Genomic DNA, 18,996 nt, shown 5'->3' with positions numbered 1-18,996 from the left:
ATTCTATTATTTTTAATGCCATTTCAGGATGGTATTAATAAATTGATGATTTAACTTGCCTATGGCTAAAAATTAGCTAATAAATTACTACATCAGCTTAGTATTTGAGATTGTGTGGTTTTGTTTAATCATTCATAGCAATTTCATTTAACATAGGAGACACCAAAATCTCTTCAGAGCATTTACTAAAATGTGCCTGTCCACCCGCCCGCCCACACACCCACCCACCCATCATTTTTTTTTCTTTTGCTTTTCAGGGTAGAATTTTCCAGGCGTTTTAGTATCTTTCAGAATGGATTGAGATTCCCACAGAAGACAACAAAAAGTTTGAAACTGTGACATCTACTTGAGAGAAAATGAGAGTGAAAAAACATGCTGTGGGGCTCTCACTTGGTAGTTAGAATAATGGACCATCAACATCTTATGTCAACACAGTCCTCAAGGTCCTGAAATCAGTGCCACACGTGCAGTGATACACCTCATGACAGCAGGTCTTCAGCACTGCTCAGTTTCAAAAATAAACTTTCCTTGTCTATTCATATAAATACACAACCCCCTTCTTATTTAAGCTTAAAAGCTGCATTAGAAACACTTGAGTAATTTAGATGAGTAATCCACTCCTGTGGCAGGAGATCCATTTCCTATGGCAGGAGATTCAAATCGCAGTGACGAATGTTCTGAACATCTACAGTACAGACATGCATTAGTGTGTTTTTGACCCTTTCAAATCAATCAGCAGACTCAAAACTTCAGACAAAAGCCATGTAATAAGCAAAATATTATTTTCCCCTTGCTTGAATCCCTAACAGTCTTTCTTAAAGTGTTTGTAAAATGTTGCTCCCTCTATGAACTTAGATGTCTACCCAGTTAGTTCCCTTTCTTGGAGGTGTTTGTTCCAAGTGCTAGCTTATGGCTTCCCTGCCGCACTGCACTGGAGTTTGAGGGGACTGATGAGTAACAGAAGGCTGTTCCAACAGCCTCAGACCGTCTGCTTGCAACATCAGTAAGCTTAGTGTAGTTCTGTCTCCAAGAAATCAAATTCCTTTGAAAAGAAAATAATGCGTAATATTTAAAATAACTGAAGAATTTGGATGACCAGGGTTTTTTTTTACATTTCTTTCACAGAAATACTCAAAACAGGAGGTTCTAGATGCGTTGAAATTGATAGGAATTTTTGTTATTGGCCTTACTGAAGTTATGATTTCACATTACATTTAAAGAATAATTGTTGTATACAGTTATACAAAACTACACAACTTTGTTTCAACTTCGCTATAATCAAATTCAATAGTAATTTTGCCATGAAATTACATAGGAACAAAATTAAGGCACTGTTTCTTTGAGGTTCTCACTCAACATATTAACTACAGTACATGTGTACTACTATTTTTCTATTTATTATGAGACAAATTCTTAAAACTGCTCAAAACCAGTGCACTAAATATCTGTATAGTATCAGCTCCTGTATAGCTGAATACATGTAATATCGTTACATTTTACATTACTATTCCAAGCATTAATGTTGCAACCTGAAGTAGTCCCATCCAAATAATCTGCCCTCCTCATTACTATCAGATTATTTTACTACCAGCAGAGGTTTTTAATGACACTAGGTATCATTTGCAAGACACTGAAGGGTTAATCCCTCTGCTTTAAAAACACTAGAGTTGTGCTACTGAACAAGGACAAAAATAGACCACAAGAAAAGAATGCAGACCATTCAAGACATGACTTTGAGGGCCCGGTACAGCAAAAGGGAGCTAATGCTGACTATTGTAACTGCATTTGGCATTTGGGACATGGCAGACATTAGTTGCCTAATGCTGGAAGGAGAACTTTAAGTCTTCAGTCATACCTTAGGACAAAGTGGAAAAACTTCAGAGTTTTTCATTCTGTGAGAACCGAACAGCTACTGCATGTCCCTTACTCCTTAGTGCAGTTGTGTGATCTGTAGAAGACTCAGAGAGGCAGGTATGATACAACTAATGCTCAGGAGAAAAACCAAATGATTTGAATGGAATTTGGGGACAACATAAAATGAAGTCTTTTAAGTGAATTGCTAAATGATCTTATGCTAATTCAGAAGGAATGTGCTTGGAAAAATTAAGAAAACAAGGCTCATGGGCTCTTGGACTTCACCCAAATTTGGAAATTTAAGAAGTCTTAGATGATGAAGACTATGTCCCACCTCCAATTATCTGTAGAATCTCTAGACAAACCTTTCCTAAAGTGCTATCAGGCTGTGTCACTGAAACCTGAGAGAAACACTGATTTTGAGAACACGAAATTTTCCAAATGAACTGAAGTTGGAGATGGAGAAAAACAAAGTGATCAATTTCCTTTTAGAGCAAGGTTTCGGCCCAGAATTTGAGGCAGCCTGTCTCTCATTATAGTTACATGTACATCTAAGTGTGTCAGTTGTTCACTCATTTGCATGAGCTTTACATACCCAGAGGTTCTCACAATTCAAGGTTTGGTTCATCTTTGCATTCACTTTAGAAGTGGTGCCACGTCACATCATTCTATTAACTGACATGGAGCATCCATAAATCTCAATATTAAAGAGCAAGAGAAAGAAGATGAAGAAGCAGGAGGGAAGAGAAGAAAGTCCTGATGTTTTCCTACCACAGGGCAGGCCCTGAAGAAACTAAGAAGAGAAGAGAAAAAAAGGAAAAGAAGGAGCTAGAGGACTGGCTCACTTACCTCTGAAATCTCAACACCATTGCAAACCAATATTCAAAGGTCTGCAGAAAATAGAGGAAAGATAAAGGGGGGAATAAGGTAGAACTCAAGGGGGAGAATATGACAGAAAACAAAGAAAAGGGGCAGAACAGCACTGGTTATGGTTGTCCTGAGGCCAGCTAGCAGCTTAGATAATTGAAAAAGAAACAGAAATGCACCATACCTTTTCTTTGTCACTGGCTTCTCGAGCCACAGTAGAGCCCTGAAACAGAAAAAATGGATCTAAAAATGTGCATATGTCAGAAACTGATTTGAAAATGTTACGATAACAGGTCAAAAGTGGATGTTTTCTTCTGAACTTGAGAGCTGTTTTAAAGAAAGGTGATACAGTAAGTAGAATGCCCAGGGCCGCTGAACTGCTGCAATCACTTGAAGAAGATGTATCATGAGAGAAGAAAGATGGATTAAATCCTCAAATGCTCTACATATGCTCTCCTCCTGACTGCTGGAGCTTCTTCATGTCTCATCCTCATTTTGAGACTATCATCCTAGAAGTTGCTGCCTTGCTTGGCAGACTTCTCATCTTTTTGTACCAATTTAGCTGTGTGGTTATGGAATAGCCTATTCTAGGTAATTATTTGGACATATGTAATACACATTTGAAAAAGATGTCACACAATATAAACACATAGAAATATTTAAAAGATCACAAAGTACAAACAAGAACAAAGCACCTCACAGCAACATGAAGTCAAAAGAAGAGATGAGACCAACTGTGGATTCACAAGATCTACAGTGCTTGCCAAAGATATTCTGGCTATTTAAATTTTTTAAATTTTTTTTTTTTTTTTAAGCTTAGAACTAGTATGCAATATGGTGCGTTCTGAATAAACTGGAGGTGACCAAAAAATGGCTGTGTATACCTCCTTGCAAATTTCTTGGAGCAGGACCACACCTTTAAGTACCCAGAGTTTGTTTATCACATAATAGCACTGCAAGAAATTATAACTACAAACGTGATAATTGGACACTGAAAGATGGGTAAAATCAGCTCTATAATTTGTTGGAAAGTATGCATTGTGTAAAGAAGTGCTGAAGTTCAGTCATGCTAGTTTAAAGAACATAAGGATTCCCAACCACATGTTTTTATATCACGTTTTATGCTGTTTGCAGAGAGAAACTTAGAAAAGATGGAGATAAAATATAAATGGGGCTGTACATCTTAGTTATTATGTATGGCACAGCAAGCAGGGATTTCATTGCATTGTATCGTTAACTGCTAATAAAGCCTAGTGAAAGTCTGACATTTTCGTTTACTAAACTTTTTATGTTTACTTTTTATGTTACATAAAAATACACTTTTTATGTTGTATTCCGTGCTCCAACAGACTATTTGGCCTAAAAAAAGGTCAGCTGAAAACCAAACTGGAGGGAAAAAAGTGGATTTACAATAATAAAAATTAGGGAGATTGCCAAATTTGACATTGAAGTTATTTTAATAAATTTTAATAAAATACCTCAGTGGCCAAGAAAATACCTCTGAAATCCTAGGCCGATCTGTGGTCTCTTAGTATCTGCACAGGTAAAGACTTGCGCTACAAGTGAGCTCTAAGCTAGTGTCAAAAATACTCATGTACAAAAAAGGACTCAACCTACAACCGTAGATGCTGTAGCAATGAAAGTAAAGAAAACGTAATTTATAATACGTGCAGTGTCACTACAACACTACTAATACTCAGTGAAGGAGTTAGTTTTGAAGAATAATGTGATATTGATGTTAAATTTAAATTGCAAGAGAAGTTTACCTTTAAAGCCATTCAGTCCAGCTGGACAAACTGAATAGAGTATAGAAGCATTCACAGAGGTAAATTTATGATACCAACGCTAAGAACATGCTTTATATCATTTGTTTCTTTCTGTTGTGCTTTCCCCCCTTTTTTAACGCATCTGGACATTACAATGCTCTAAAACACATACAGTTCTCAAAAAAATGTCTTTCTTGAGGAAACTCTGCTGTCAATGGTACTAAATACCAAAAAGTCAGTTGCTGACAATCTGGAAATCAGTTCTTACAAATCACGTTCAGTCAACTATCTAACCAGCTGCTAGGTAGGTACTTGACAGGAGGAAAGGATGGTGTGCACAGCATTACAAATGCCTTAATACAGAATGCTAAATAAACACCTTAAAACAAGTTTGCAGATGCACTTAGTTGTTCAACACAAAAACATGCTAGAAAGAAGTAAGTTTCTAAGGGATGACTTCATGGAGGAAATTAAAATACAATCCCTTAGGTCAGTAAAAAGACTAAGACTACACTTCGGACATTAGTTGTAGGCACTGTGTATTAACTATTTGCAAAATAACGAGCAGATAAACCTTCTGAAAAAACCCTAAAATACACCTTATGATAAAAGCAACAGAAATTTGTGTTTTTAAGAACCTTCTCTTTTTAAATTGGATTATTTTAAAAATATGGAATAAAATATGGAGCTTTTGGAGTAGCGATGTACTTTGTTAGTAGCAATTTATTGGTTTAACTTATGATATTTAGTTATTTTATAAAAGCCCTCTGCAGAATCAGCTGTGGCTTTCCATTATGTTGATAAAGACCTACAGGAAGCAGAATTACTATTGGATATGTGTGAAGAGGTCTACCTTTAACCATTACTTACATTTAACAAACACACCCACTTAAATGGCTCTCTTTGAAAATGCACAATGCAAATTTGCACAATTTTGATAAAACCATCCTTCAGTTTTGCTAAACCCAGATGCAGAAATAAACCAGTTAATGCTGGCTCTTACATAACACAACTTAAAATTAATTAAAATTCTGAGCAATATTCAAGCACCAACATAAGCTAACATTTATAGTAAAGATTTTTTCAGCTACTTTGTCAGTTATTTCATCAGCAGTTATTTCTCACCTTTAAATCGTATTTTCTATAAACAGATAAGCGATGGCTGAACACATTTCTCGTAACAATCATATATACTTCAACTCCATCAACAGTAAGCCGGTACATGCCCAAAAACTGGGGAAGAAGTGTATTCCCATGACACTCCACAATAAACTGCAGGAGCAAAAGAAAAGAACAGAAGTGAGGGTGGATATATATTATATAAATATATATTTATACCTTTTTAAAGACAAAACAGCCAGAAACAACACATGTATTTGCTGAATATATATTTGTGTGGAGACAAACCTTGAAAAGAGTCAGGCCAAAACAATCCCCCTCATTGGGAGGTTACCCTGCTTTTTAGGCCAGTGTGTGAAAATTAAAATCTTGAACTGCTTAATTTATAACTCCTCACTTCTACAGAAAACCTCATAGAAAGAGCAGGCTCCATTTGACAGACCTTTCCACTTTTATGGTCCAAAAAGCACACTTAATGCAAGTAACATATTTGGACCCAGTGTCAAAACCCAGAAATGTATTTTCGAACATCATACTGCTGCATTTTGTACCAGATTATATGTAATTGGTATGTTTGTCTGTTCTCAGTATTTGTTTACTATGATGAACGTTTATGGTGCTGTCACCAGCAAGGGGTATTATTTATAATCACCAACTTCCTGCTAGTTCCTATGTGACAGTTGCATTTCAGGGTCAATAGAGTTGAGTAGTCAAGTGCAAGATCCCTGTATTTTTTATTTATGAATGACTGTATTTCCTTAAGGTCACCATATTCCATTACAAATGGGCTATTAACCTTGAAAAGATTTGCCACCTGCACCTGAAACCTGTCTTTTTTTTTTAAAATCACTTGCCTTACAACTAATAGTTTGAACTTCTATTGGAAAGACTACTGGAGGAAGCAGAAAAAGTACAGACTACATTGATGATGAGAACTATTAACAAATTAATATTTATTCCCAGAATAAAAATACCCATACTATATTAATCCTAAAACCAACTCAAACACATCACTCATATTTTGTGGAACCAAGGAAAATTATGTAAACCAGAAAAGGACTCACCAACTTATCTCTTTCTGTTATTACCAAGTCTCAAACAGAGGAACTTGAAGAAAATTTAAAAATTCAAGCCCCAAATCAGAAACGCAGAAACTAACCAACAGTCAGCTTTCAAACTTTCCATGAATACTGAAGTTTCTGTTTCTTTTGTGCCAGAGTGACCCAGTTATTGGAAACACATTATTCTAAAATACGGGAGACTTTAGAACAAGTCAACTGAATAAGCCATTTGAATTGCTTAACAAAGGTAGTTAGTATTTGGTAACAAGTAATATAACAAAGCTCTTGGAACCCTGGAGATATTGCAGTTTGGGGCTCCTCTGTTAATTTTAAGGAATTTCTCTCACTAACTTTATACTGGAACCTTTTAAATGGCAAAATAAAATTAGAAAGATTTGAAAGTCCTGAAAACAATCCTGTCCAGCAAGAAACAAAAGGAACGAACAACAATAACGGAAATTGTTGACTGTGAATTGAACATAATTTTGACGAACAAGTCTGACACGTGAGCTCTGTTGAATTGTGCTGGCACAGTTTGGGGCTGTAACACATCTTTCTGTTTGCCCTCTAGCTGTCCTGGAGGTTACAAGCCCTGAAGCAGAGAACATGGTCAAGTTGCAGTTGTGCCACTTCACAGCAAAGCATTTTTAAGCTCAAACTGCCTAAGAATGGGCAAAACATAAGCCACTGCAGAGGCTCAGTAAATACAAATCAGAATCTTCAGAAGGAAATAGAATTGTGTGCCCCAAAATACAAAGACGTTTGACAGTAAAAGGCCACAAGAACAATGTCGGTCCTGAGCAGTGCACAAAGATTGATTGGTTTGCACCTGAGAAGACTCCTGCATTTAACAGAGGCAGAAGTTTAGAGTTCTTCAACCGGAGGATTCTCAATCATAGGGCTGTTAACAACCTCACAAACCAGTTTCAATGTGTTACAGGATACACAGCTCGTTTCGACCATCAGAAGTTTGTCTTGGAGGTCCAATCATCAAGTGAAATGAGAACTATCAATTATGAGGTTACAGAAAACTTGTTTAAAATACTAATCCCTATTAGTCAAACGACATTGATTTTTTTTTTTTTTTAATAAACATCAAGTACTTGGCATATATCCTAAAGGTAAATACTTTTCTAATGCTTTATAGAAGGTGGGAAGGATTCTTATAAAAACATTTCCTGAGTGATTCCTTCTCCAAAATGATTAGGTTCTTCAAGGATGGTCAAGGAGAGTTTAGTGTCACAGAACTTCAGGCCACTCAACTCTTTAATGGATCCAGCCATTCCTCATCTTATGGCTCTTAAGTACAGAACTTGAATTATAATAAATGCCATTATTTCCCTTTTCCATACAGGAATCCAAGACATGGAAACTATATGAAATCACATAAGAGAGTTTGTGCCATGTGAAGGAACAGCAGCTAGGCCTAAGTACCAGACTAGTAACTCCCTGCCCTTCCTCTCTGCTTCTAGGGTCACAGTCTTGACGCTTAAACTATCTCTTCAACCCTAGCTAGTGCTAGCTCTCAGATTTTAAACTTTCTGGTCCTAAGGGTACCCCATCTGTAAAATAGCAATGTCATTAATACAGAACACGTGCAACATACCCACTGCAATAACATGAAATAAATCCTTTGGTCAGCAGCACACAACCTCCTCCCAAACTGTTCTGCATCATGTAACAGGGAGAAAAAAGGCAATTAATGAGTCGCTTAAGTCCTATTTGTACATTAGGATTAGCCATTTGCTGACACCGTTGTTTCACTTTAATGTCTTACAAACAAGCCTTCTGAAAGGGCAGTGTTACTAGCATGCAACACAGGACATGAAATGGTATGCTGGTAGTGCTCTTCACTTAATAAAAAGGGACTTGGCCATGTTCTTGCCAACTTCCAAGGGACCTTCTCAAAGCAGACTATGTACCACAACAGTTGTTTCCTATTCACTGCCGACTGTAGACAGTCCTGCCATTGCAATTTAAAGAAAAGCCCCTAAAATGATTTCAGTGTTTCCCATGACATTTCTTATCCTGATGGGGAGACAAAGGAAAGAGGGAGGAATGCCACTTGCTTTCAGCATCTACAAGGTTGGTCTAGAACTTCCTACCTTTGAAACTATCAATCCCCCATATCTGCATCACAGAGGAGGCAAAACGTGTCATCTGTTTGGGTGGGAGTCCAGCAGGACTTGCACTGGTGACTGTGGTTGGCAGATTTTCAATTTGTCCATCTTGATATAAATGAAGTAGCAATTTAGTCACCTCAAGGTGCTTTTTAGGAATGATTTCCTGAAGTTTCCCACTCACAGCTGGAATAAAAGTGAGCCTAGAAAATAAGCCGGTACATGCTTAACAGGACTGCTAAATTTCAGTGGAAGAAAAGACCTTCACTCCTTTATGTTAATTCTTTCTAAAATGAACATTAAAACAATTCTACCAAGCAGCCTTGCTAAATAAAACTGTAACACTTAGCTAATACATTTATAAGTCCTTATATCCAGTAACAAAATCCATCTTTTTTAAAAAGAGTGTTGTAATAAACACCTCATCATTTTTTTGTTAATTCAGACAAATTTCATTTTTCTGCACAGCATAAGGACAATATTACCATTAACAAAATAAAGTATCATCAGCATGTTGACACATTTTATCAGCTGTGCAGCATAGGTTTCAAATACATAATTTTCTGAACTCCCTTGAACCTCATGCTTAAAGCTCAAAACTAGTAAGAAATTCTTTATGACCCTATATTCTTGTTAACTTTTGTATAAATACAGCTTCAAGATTCCTTAATAAGAACAGAACTTCTATCTCATTTTACATGAAAATTAGGATTCTTAGGTTCTTGCTTCCCCACAGTTACACTAGTAAGATACCATGATGACTGAAAGATTATAAAATGTATACAAATTATTGGCAAAGAAGTTATGCCAGTTTTAGCTCTTTTTAGAAAAACACAGGGTAAAATTCCCATTTCTACTCTTTCTTCTCCTCCCCTTGGAATGACTTGACATTGGTGAAGACTAAATCCTGAATTATGTCTATCTTGGTTCTATGTGAAAACTTAATATTCCTATTTCTCACTGATAGGCCTGTTTTTGCAGACATTAATTCAGACATACACAACATGCTCATTCTGTTACCCCTTTGTATATTATTTTAATGATTTTCTACATCATGATTAAGGCAATCATACCTGAATTATCAAATGCTTATGTGACAAGTCTATACATTCATTAGGATACTTTCATTAAAGAAACTGAATGGCAAGTGATATAATTATTTAAAAACATTTTAGGCTTTGTGAATGACAAGATGTTGACACTCCTTTTGTGGCCTCAATTTTCTCTTTCAAATCCTCTTGCCTGCAAGTCAGAAATAGCCTCCAACAATGTGTTGTGTGCACGTGCATTGACATGTACAATCACTCCCCAAAAAGGAGGTTGAGAACCTTGTCCAGCATTATATCATGTTTCAGAATATTATTCTGCTTATTGCCATTTTCTTGAACCCTAATAATTTCACAGGAAATTATCCACTGGCTACTTACGTGACACATTGAAAGGATTAACTAATCAAACTAGAGCAACACGATAGAAAGTTATAGATTTTCAAGGCATATAAAGCTGTTTTCTTCTAGTAAGTAATGTAAGAAAATAATTTCATTTAAAGAAGTGTTCAATAAATACACAGGTTTTCAGATACAAGCCCTATGACTCGAAGCCTTACATTTTACGTTGTTTCAGACTTCCCCCGGTGTTAATTTTACTTCAAAGTGCAATGTAATCTAAATGTTACCACCACGTGTGATTATCTAAGTTGCCGATCAGAAACATTATACTTGGTACTGCTACAATCAAATGAGTCACTGGGCATGCAGTTTCTTCTGAAAGTGCTGTGCACAGCATCAGGAGTTTACAGACATAAAATACAATAAATACATAAGAAACACCTACTGGTGAAACCTAGGCCTCAAAAGAGCCACGTTCAGCCAAGTCCATTCTGATATTTTGTGTAGTTAAGGTATTTACCTATAAAATTTCACATCTTTTAGTGAAGATTTTTGGTAGCAGTTCCAGTCTGTGATTGTATGGCCCTTTTGCATATTGCCCTTTTACAATTCCATCTGATGCTCATGCTAGTGAGTTTCCCACTTTCAGGGTCACCTATCCTATAGGAAACAGTGGGCCCACGGATGCAAGTGAAATGTAGACTCGAATGAGAGCACATATATTCTCATGTCTACTTTTTCTGCTTCTGGTTTTTCATATCAAAGGTGCTATATATCTGTTATCTTAGCACAGGGCTGAGGACATGTTCTGTGCAGCTTCTTGATTCATACAAGGGACTGGCTGAAGGGCTTTTCTTAACTGCGTTTCTTTGGAAACCTCCCATAAATCTTTACCTCTTACTACATTAGGTCATACAGAGAGTCAGGGTCACCATTACATGGTATGTGTCCTTCATGCACATTTGTACTTAAATAATAGTACATTATATTGCCTTGCTTTGCCTTTTTACCTACCCTTTTCCTTCTTTTTGAGATACATACAGATGCAACTCATGAAGAAAAAGGGAGGAGCTGGGAGGAAGCAAGCCACTGACAACCTGTGCAAGTAATGACACGGAGGGAGGATGACACAAACTTAGACGTAGCTCTGCCTTAGCAACCTACCGGCTTGATGTCAGCCCATCTCAGTGCAAACTCCTAGAACACCTAGTCCCCACTTTCTTTTCTGGGGTATTCTCCAGCCTATGTTGTAACAGATTTATGACAAAATTGCTTTTAGCCTATGGTAATGTTTTTCTACCTATTTATGATTTTAATGTTTCCTCCTATCTTCCACTCAATATTCCTTGATTCCTGCGCAGCCCTGAACCCTGATCTTGTTGTAATTTCCCCCTTTTTCACCTTACTGCCTGCATTTTCCCCCCTCCCTTTCATTTCCCTTCCTGTTTCTTTCATATTTTTTTCCTCTCCAGAAGCTAAGGTAAGATTTTTTTTCCTGCTTTTGTCTTCTCTTTTATGCTTTCATTTCCCCTTTTTAGCTCATTCTATTCTTTCCTTTCTTCCCATTCACCTCCCCATGGTTCTGCTGTTTGCTGCCTCTGGTAAATGGGCAGTCCCTCTCCTTTACCACTATTCACTATTTCTGCTGGTTGCCAGGGAAACAAACAGGCAGTGCAATAGTTGTCAGTTCTGCATACAATTACCTGTGTAAGGAAAAGAAGTGCTGTCAACAGGGACAGCCACCTATAGAAAACCTAAAGGGTATCTGCACTCATGAGTAGTTCTATACTGGAAGGCTTGTGTGCTAGAAATTCCCTCTTGTTCACCTGCTTCGATATGGCTTCTCAGTTTCTTTTCTTTACTGAAGTCACCTGGGTGTCAGCACTGAGAAATAATAAATCCCTTTTGAAGTCCATTTTAATGAAAAAGAAGAAAAAAAAAAAAGGTTTCCAAAGGTTTTCCTTTTTCTCAGACACTCAAGTTTGCTTTAATTTATTTCTAAAAATTTCTATCCTGCCTGCCATCTATTCTCAAAGAGCACAGGACTCTGCTTTTATACCAATTTAAGATTTAAAGCAAGTTTATCTCACTGGGAGGGGCAGGTTATCTTGATTCAGACATTTCAGAAACTAGAACATCCACCTACATAATTTTACTCAACTGTCACTGATTTCTGCCCCTGAAAATCATATTTGTAGTTTAGAAAATATCTACATATATATTGATATCTGCTGAATAGTATACTTTGCAATTTAGGTAAACTGATAAGCTTTTTGCACAGGACAATACATCTAAAAGAAATATATAAACATACCTTAAATATATGCTGAAATGAAACTTTTCCTTTAGGAGGAAGGAGGGTATTACCTGTTCCTTGAACATAGGGTGAAATCCTGGCAACACACAGATGGCACTGCTGAGCTCTCCTTTAACAATGTCAAAGGGAGCAGTAGGTTTAACTCCTTTTTTCTGGTCCATGCTCTTGGGGTCAGGAGCATAGGTTTAAAATCACACCAGATTTGGAGGTATTTCAAATAAATGTTTGATTTTGCTCTCAAATACTATTTGAGTACTTAACGTGAACATGCTTAACTTACACAATTTTACATGGTCAAACTACATCTACAAGCCCATACAGCAACAGCTTTTCTAATACATGAAAGTCTGACCCATTTTAAGCCTAACAGTGGTTGTAGTGCATTTGAATAAGTAAATGATGTTCAGCTGAAGTAACACCTGAGGAGTAGCAAGGAGCCTTCCACTGATAACTGGTAGTATACCAATAATATAAGCAGCCCAAAACAATTGCCAATTACCATTAAAATGTAACTGAAAGCAGTATTTCACACTATGTATCAGAAAATAATACAGTAGTTAGAAACTGGCTAGCATAGAAATTCAGAGCATAAGAACCTAACACATCATATATATTTGGGTTAAGCGTAACACTTAGAAACCTAGCTGGTTCATGCTCCAGGCCATTTTTTCTTTCAGTGTAGAAAGAAGGCTGGTCCATGCACAATGGACTCTACAGTCTAGTCATAAATAACATGATGCTTTGCAACTTCAAGCATGGAGAAAGACATTATTCCTCCTGTTTTCTTAGAAGTGGTGGACTTAGTGGGCTTTTTTAGTGGTGTGTTTTTGTTTTTTGTTTTTTTTTTTTAAACTTTGAAAGAGAAAATAATGATCTCTAGTGTTTCTACTCGGTACTAAAAGCGTCAGACTCATCTGATGAGTTGACAGAAAGTGTCAGTGTTTAGACTGAAGTGTTTACCATCTGTCTGAGGTTATGGGCCTGACTGCCACTAAAAAAAAAAAAAAAAAAAAAGGGCATCACATCAGACACAGTAAATGAACGAACGCAACTCCGTTTTGGATAGCAACTATAATTTACAATTGTCAGGACTATTATTTCCAATTCAAAAATTTTAATTTGGAATTCCTATATATACTTATATACTGTTACTATAGTAACTTCTGACACTGCCTCAAACCTGGTTCGCTTTTAGTTATTTACACATTTCTAGTCGACAGCCTTAGGCTTGGAATTCGTTCTTTTTGGTTTTACTTTTGATAGCTTTTTAAATTTTAAATAGTAATAATAATACTGTAAATTGTGATGCACCTAACTTTGTTACCTTTGCAAAATGCCATGCGATATTACAATGGAACTCTACCCAGAAAGAAGAAAGCTAATAACTCAGCAAAACTAAGTTATTTTATTTTCATTCCTAACAAGTTACTAACCATTTTGTTTCCTGAAAATAACCTGATTTCTCCAAGGTGTACAGTCATGTCCATTATAACTCTGGTTAATTGAAAACCAGGCAATCTAGACTTCGTATTTTTAGACTTAGAAGTGTTTACAGACTATGCACAATTCCTGCTCTATTTGTAAATATCAAAATATACAGACTGTGTAACTATAACCTCAGTTCCCCACAGCTCCAAAGAACAGACAGGCTATTGCACCTTCAGACAGATGGGAGGGAAGAAGGATGGAAAGAATTGGATGGGTTTGTGGACTAAACATCTCCACAATTTCAAGTTACCAATAAAATTACCTTTATTTTTACTTTTCAGTGGCAGTCTACATGCCTCTTTCTAACCTTTTGGTGACTACTCAAAAAAATCATTGGTACTTGGAGTTGGGCTTTGGAGCTGTTAATGGAAAAACTGCCCTGCTACATTTTGCTGCTGACCAACTAACTCCCAGATGCCTCAGCAGTAGCTTTGTAGTTCAAAATGGTGTAAGGAGACTGACAGTTATTTTGCAAGTGCCAGAGACAAAGACTAATTTGGTGAATGAAGAACATATCCAGTCTCTCACACTTCTGACTTGTCATGGTCCCCTCCCCAGTATTCTTTGTTTAAAGATAGCTCTCCTCTTGTGTTTATTATTAAGCAGTTCAAGCTGTCTTGGAGAAACGTTTGATAAGGCTTGTTTGGTCCCTAAGCAAGGGCAGAGGTACTTCCAAGGTCTAGAATGATTCTATCAGCTTAGAGCTGTTAGCCTTAATAAGGAAACAGGTGAGTAAATACGGTTTAAATGAAACTCAAGAGTTTCAACCTGGGGAAGAAACTTGGAATGAATTTGTAGTGGGGATAGGTGGGGGGAAAAGCCTGAGAAAGAGGAAAGATGATCTGTCATAAAAGGCATTTATTTTGCTCACAATCATTTCAGAAGTAACTGGAAGATAATTACTGCCTTCCTGGGCAGGTGAAAGAGGGTGCAAGATGCAGAGGGTTTTCAAGTTAGGTTCATAATGGATAAATGATCTCACTTTAGGTCCTCTGGGGGTACTTGATCTCTAACAGGGGAGAAACAGCCTTCTAAAACTCACATGAATCACCTCCCTAGCCTTCATGCACCTAAGAAAGGTTTATTCCTCCCAGGATGATCACTGCATTACATAACTGGGTCTGAACATGCCTGCATGTTCCCTGCTTTAGAAGGTTGAGCCTTTCAAATACAGCTCTGCTCTAAGAGCAGCCTGGCACAGGGTATGATGTAAGCACATGCCACTGGAAGTCCCAAACTAGTCCCAAACATGATCACACTCAGGCTGTGAAGCACACTTAACAGGGCCAGAAATTTTCATATATGTGCTACATGCTGCTGGTGGTCACTGAACTGAAATTGGAGAAAAGCTAACAAGCAGACTTTCCCCTAAAAATCCCATATTTGGTACTTCTGCGTGCAATTACAGTTAGCTTTGTTAACTGTGGCAATGATTACAATTAAGGAAGACACTGGGCAATAAGGTAAGTATGTAGATCAGTACAGGGAACTTGACATTTCCTCTATTGGCAGGAAAGACTATGACAAAATAAAATTGAACTTAAGAGAACTTGCTTTATAGACAAAGATTTCCACAGGAGTACCAGTGCAGTCTCTGAAAAATCTTGCACTACTGCAACTATGCCATGCGACAGAACCATAAAGAACAATACCAGCGAATTAGACCAGTCTTGGACTGTCCTCCGGCATTAGTTCTGGAATCTGGCATCTGGAATGGAGTAACTCACATGCAAATTAAGGTCTCCTCTAAAACAGGATGATCATATTCAGACTCTTAAGTAAGAACAGTAACTGGCCTCAGTTAATACCTTGAGCCTTGCCCAGAATTATCTGGGAGACAGCTAGCTGGCCCAAAGCAAAACCACAGCAGGGACCACTAATGAGCTCAAGTGCCAGTGGATGTTACCTGGCATTGCATTGCTCATTAGTAGAAAGGCGGTCTAAGGCCAGTCTTTGTAGGATGAATTGGTCAAGGGAATTATTAAAACCTTTCCACCAGGACAATGGGTTCTCTGCACTGTCAAGCAGGCTAAGTAAGTTCCACTTGTGAAAAACATCTAGAGAAATGGGAGGACAAGCTGCTGTACCTAGATTCCAAGCATTCAATTTCCAGCAGCAACACACAGGACACTGTATCAGCTGTCACCAGAGTTAATGGGATTTAATTGAGATTTTCTTTAATTAATTCAAACGATTTCATTCAGTATTGCTGAAGATACGAAAATTAATTTCATTTAAAAGGTCAATTATTAAACTGTCTCTGTGCTTGAGTTCCTCTGCATTTACAGCACTTTGTAAAGTGCTCTCAAGTTCTGAGACAAAAAGAAATAGATATCTTATCTTTATGAACCTTTTGGAGGCACCAATGAGAGCTTTCTCATATGAATGTTTTCCCAGTATAAAGTGAAATTAGATGCCTGGTACAGATAACTTTCAGATCATTATTCCTTGTAACCTAGCCTATTATGAACTCTGATGTTTGAAAGCATTAATGGAAAGATTCCAAATTTTTAAGTTCATTCACGTCAGTGCTGTCTTCATTGACACCCTTGAAAGGAGATGACTGTTTGAAAAGCAGTATGATTTTCAGACGGATTAAGCCTCAAAATCTAATCATTAATACTAGCTTCTAATACCGAATACAAAACAGACTAAAACTTTGATTTTGCTCCACTGCTTCATAGCTCAAATCCAATATTCTAAGTTTGAGAACTCTAATAAAAAATAGACCCCAAATTACAATTAGATGTTTTAAAAATTCTCTTCAGTAAAACTGTAATTAAGAGATGGTCTTATGAACATTTCTGTAGTGATGATATTTATCTACATTAAAACAAACCCATGGTGGTCCTGCATGTTATTTAAACATAAGAACAACATACAGGGAGAGAAAAGAGTTCAGATCTAACTCATTGAAGGCTTCCCAAGCTGCTCTGGACTTGGAGGGCATTCAGCAATCTCCCTTCAACACAAGAAGAGCAGACAGGGAGACAGCCAAATAGCACCACAAAGATAGCTGGCACCTTCAATCCCAAGTGCCTCTAAAGTATGCTTTTCCCTCCCTTCCACCTCAAAAGATTGCTTTAAAACTGGTTTTACAAACGTAACAGTATTAAAAAAGCACCAAACAAAACCACTGCGAGACAAAAAAGAAACCACCTAAACCAGTGACAACAACGCCCCAATGCCAAATGTCCTGAAGTCTTTACCTGAAATCCCAACCCATGGAAGTGAGCAGGAAGACGGAAAGGATAAAAATCCCTCCTATTTGGTATCGTATCATAGATTATTTTTAGAGGTTTTTCTGATTTCTGCAGCTTTAGAGTTTATTCAAACCGATCTAGGGCTAAGAAAATTAGCACTGATCTTATTAAGGCTTCTTGTGTTCCCCAGGTTGTGCTCCTCCCCATGCCATCCACACAAATTATACACTGGCACTGTATGAAAGCTATCAAGGCTGATTTAAGAAATCTCCACTGTTCACTTTTGACTTTACTGTTGTTTATGGAAATGCACATTAGGAAAACCTGGGGTTTTTATTAGCAGGAATTTTACATTAATTATATCCAATTTTTCATTTCTCATACAACACAACTTTAATTTTTTGAAATCTGCTGTTAGTGAAAGACAGAACATTCAGTCATCAGACCAGGAAGAAAGAGGTCACCTGCACCATTCACATACACAGACATCTCTCCAAGCTAGCGCACAATAAGTAGCTTCAAGCTGGGAGTCCACTAGCTGAAAGAAAGACCATCTTCCTAGCATGGCGAAGGAGCTTATGGCCTCCAAGTTAGTATCTCTGTACCACAGACATATAATTTTACTTAAAGCTAGCTTAGATATGTAGAGAAGTGCAGCCTTGTGAATTGCAGACCTCAATACACTGCTCATGCAAAAGGGAAAATGTCTGAAGTGGCTCTTTTCCCAGAATTATTAATTTAAAACTTTTAGCACCCTAAAAAATATTTGCATTATAATATTTAAGGAGAGATCCCACACTCTGATAATAAATAGTACATTACCTGATGGTATTTCTTCAGTATGTTGTGCATTTCTGCTACATCTTCACTTGTTATAGTTTTGATGATATATCTTTTGTCATAAGATGTATGAAAGCGGGCACCACTCCGTGCTTGGGAATCATTGGCAAGGGGCGCACTTCTTGTCAATGAATTCTGTCAATTGATTGAAAACATAAAAAAGCACCAAGTCAGACAAAAATATGCAACTTTTAATTAGAACAAGTATAAGCAATTTAAATGTATTTTTTAATCTCTTTCAATACACCTGCACCAAGCTGAATTCTGCAAAGCATGTAATCACAAACTGCATTATCTTGATAAATCACTTCAAAAATGAGAACAAAAGAATGTTTGGGGGATGGTATTTGCCCATCAGTGGTTCAAAAGTCACTCTCAATGCTGAATGAGAATGTATCACACTTTATTATGTAAACATTATCAGCTTTTGGGAAGAAAACACATGAATGAAAAATCCAAAAGGAACACTGTATTACACCACAATAACTATAAATAGAGGATTCACCTGTAGTAACAGTATCACTTTGAAACTGAGCGGGATTTGCTCTTGAGCCCGTGTGATCTGGTATGTAAACAAGATCACAGCCAGATTTCCAATTTCTAATACCAGAGCTATTCCAATGGTTTCATATCTAGTGTTAAGCAAGTAATATTATTGTACAGTACCTCCTTTTGTAAAATAGGCTTACCCTACTACAGACTCAAGAGAGGAAGATGAGTTAATAACTGTATAGTAGTTAGAAGAAAAACTTCTAGAGATTAGTGACCATTTTTAGAGCAATACTTGAGACTACCTGCACTTCAACAGTAGCAAGAGAAGCGTTCTGCTTTTTTCGGAAAAGAAGTATTCAGATTATATTCTTTTATATTTAAAACCAGTAAAAATAAATTGGACAAAGTATAACAACTTGGTTGTGCCTGGAAACATCTATCTTTACCAGTAAAAGTTTATGCCAATTGTTACATACGTGAA

At 37.1% G+C, this 18,996-nt stretch overlaps 1 protein-coding gene across 2 annotated transcripts in view; it reads right to left on the bottom strand.

The window, feature by feature from the left end:
• PIP4K2A (phosphatidylinositol-5-phosphate 4-kinase type 2 alpha) overlaps nt 1–18,996 on the bottom strand; it is a 117,212-nt gene that overhangs the window by 18,227 nt on the left and 79,989 nt on the right. For both annotated transcript variants that reach the window (XM_037383208.1, XM_037383209.1), the window contains exons 4-6: nt 18,006–18,158; nt 5,613–5,759; nt 2,906–2,944 (exon numbers count right to left, since the gene is read on the bottom strand). In XM_037383208.1, the coding sequence (XP_037239105.1) occupies nt 2,906–2,944; nt 5,613–5,759; nt 18,006–18,158 (339 nt within the window). The remainder of the gene's footprint in view (nt 1–2,905; nt 2,945–5,612; nt 5,760–18,005; nt 18,159–18,996) is intronic.

The sequence above is a fragment of the Falco rusticolus genome, chromosome 4 (assembly GCF_015220075.1).
Source record: "Falco rusticolus isolate bFalRus1 chromosome 4, bFalRus1.pri, whole genome shotgun sequence".
NCBI lineage: Eukaryota > Metazoa > Chordata > Aves > Falconiformes > Falconidae > Falco > Falco rusticolus.
The sequence above is the reverse complement of the archived record's forward strand: the minus strand, read 5'-3'. Positions and strand labels throughout refer to the sequence as shown.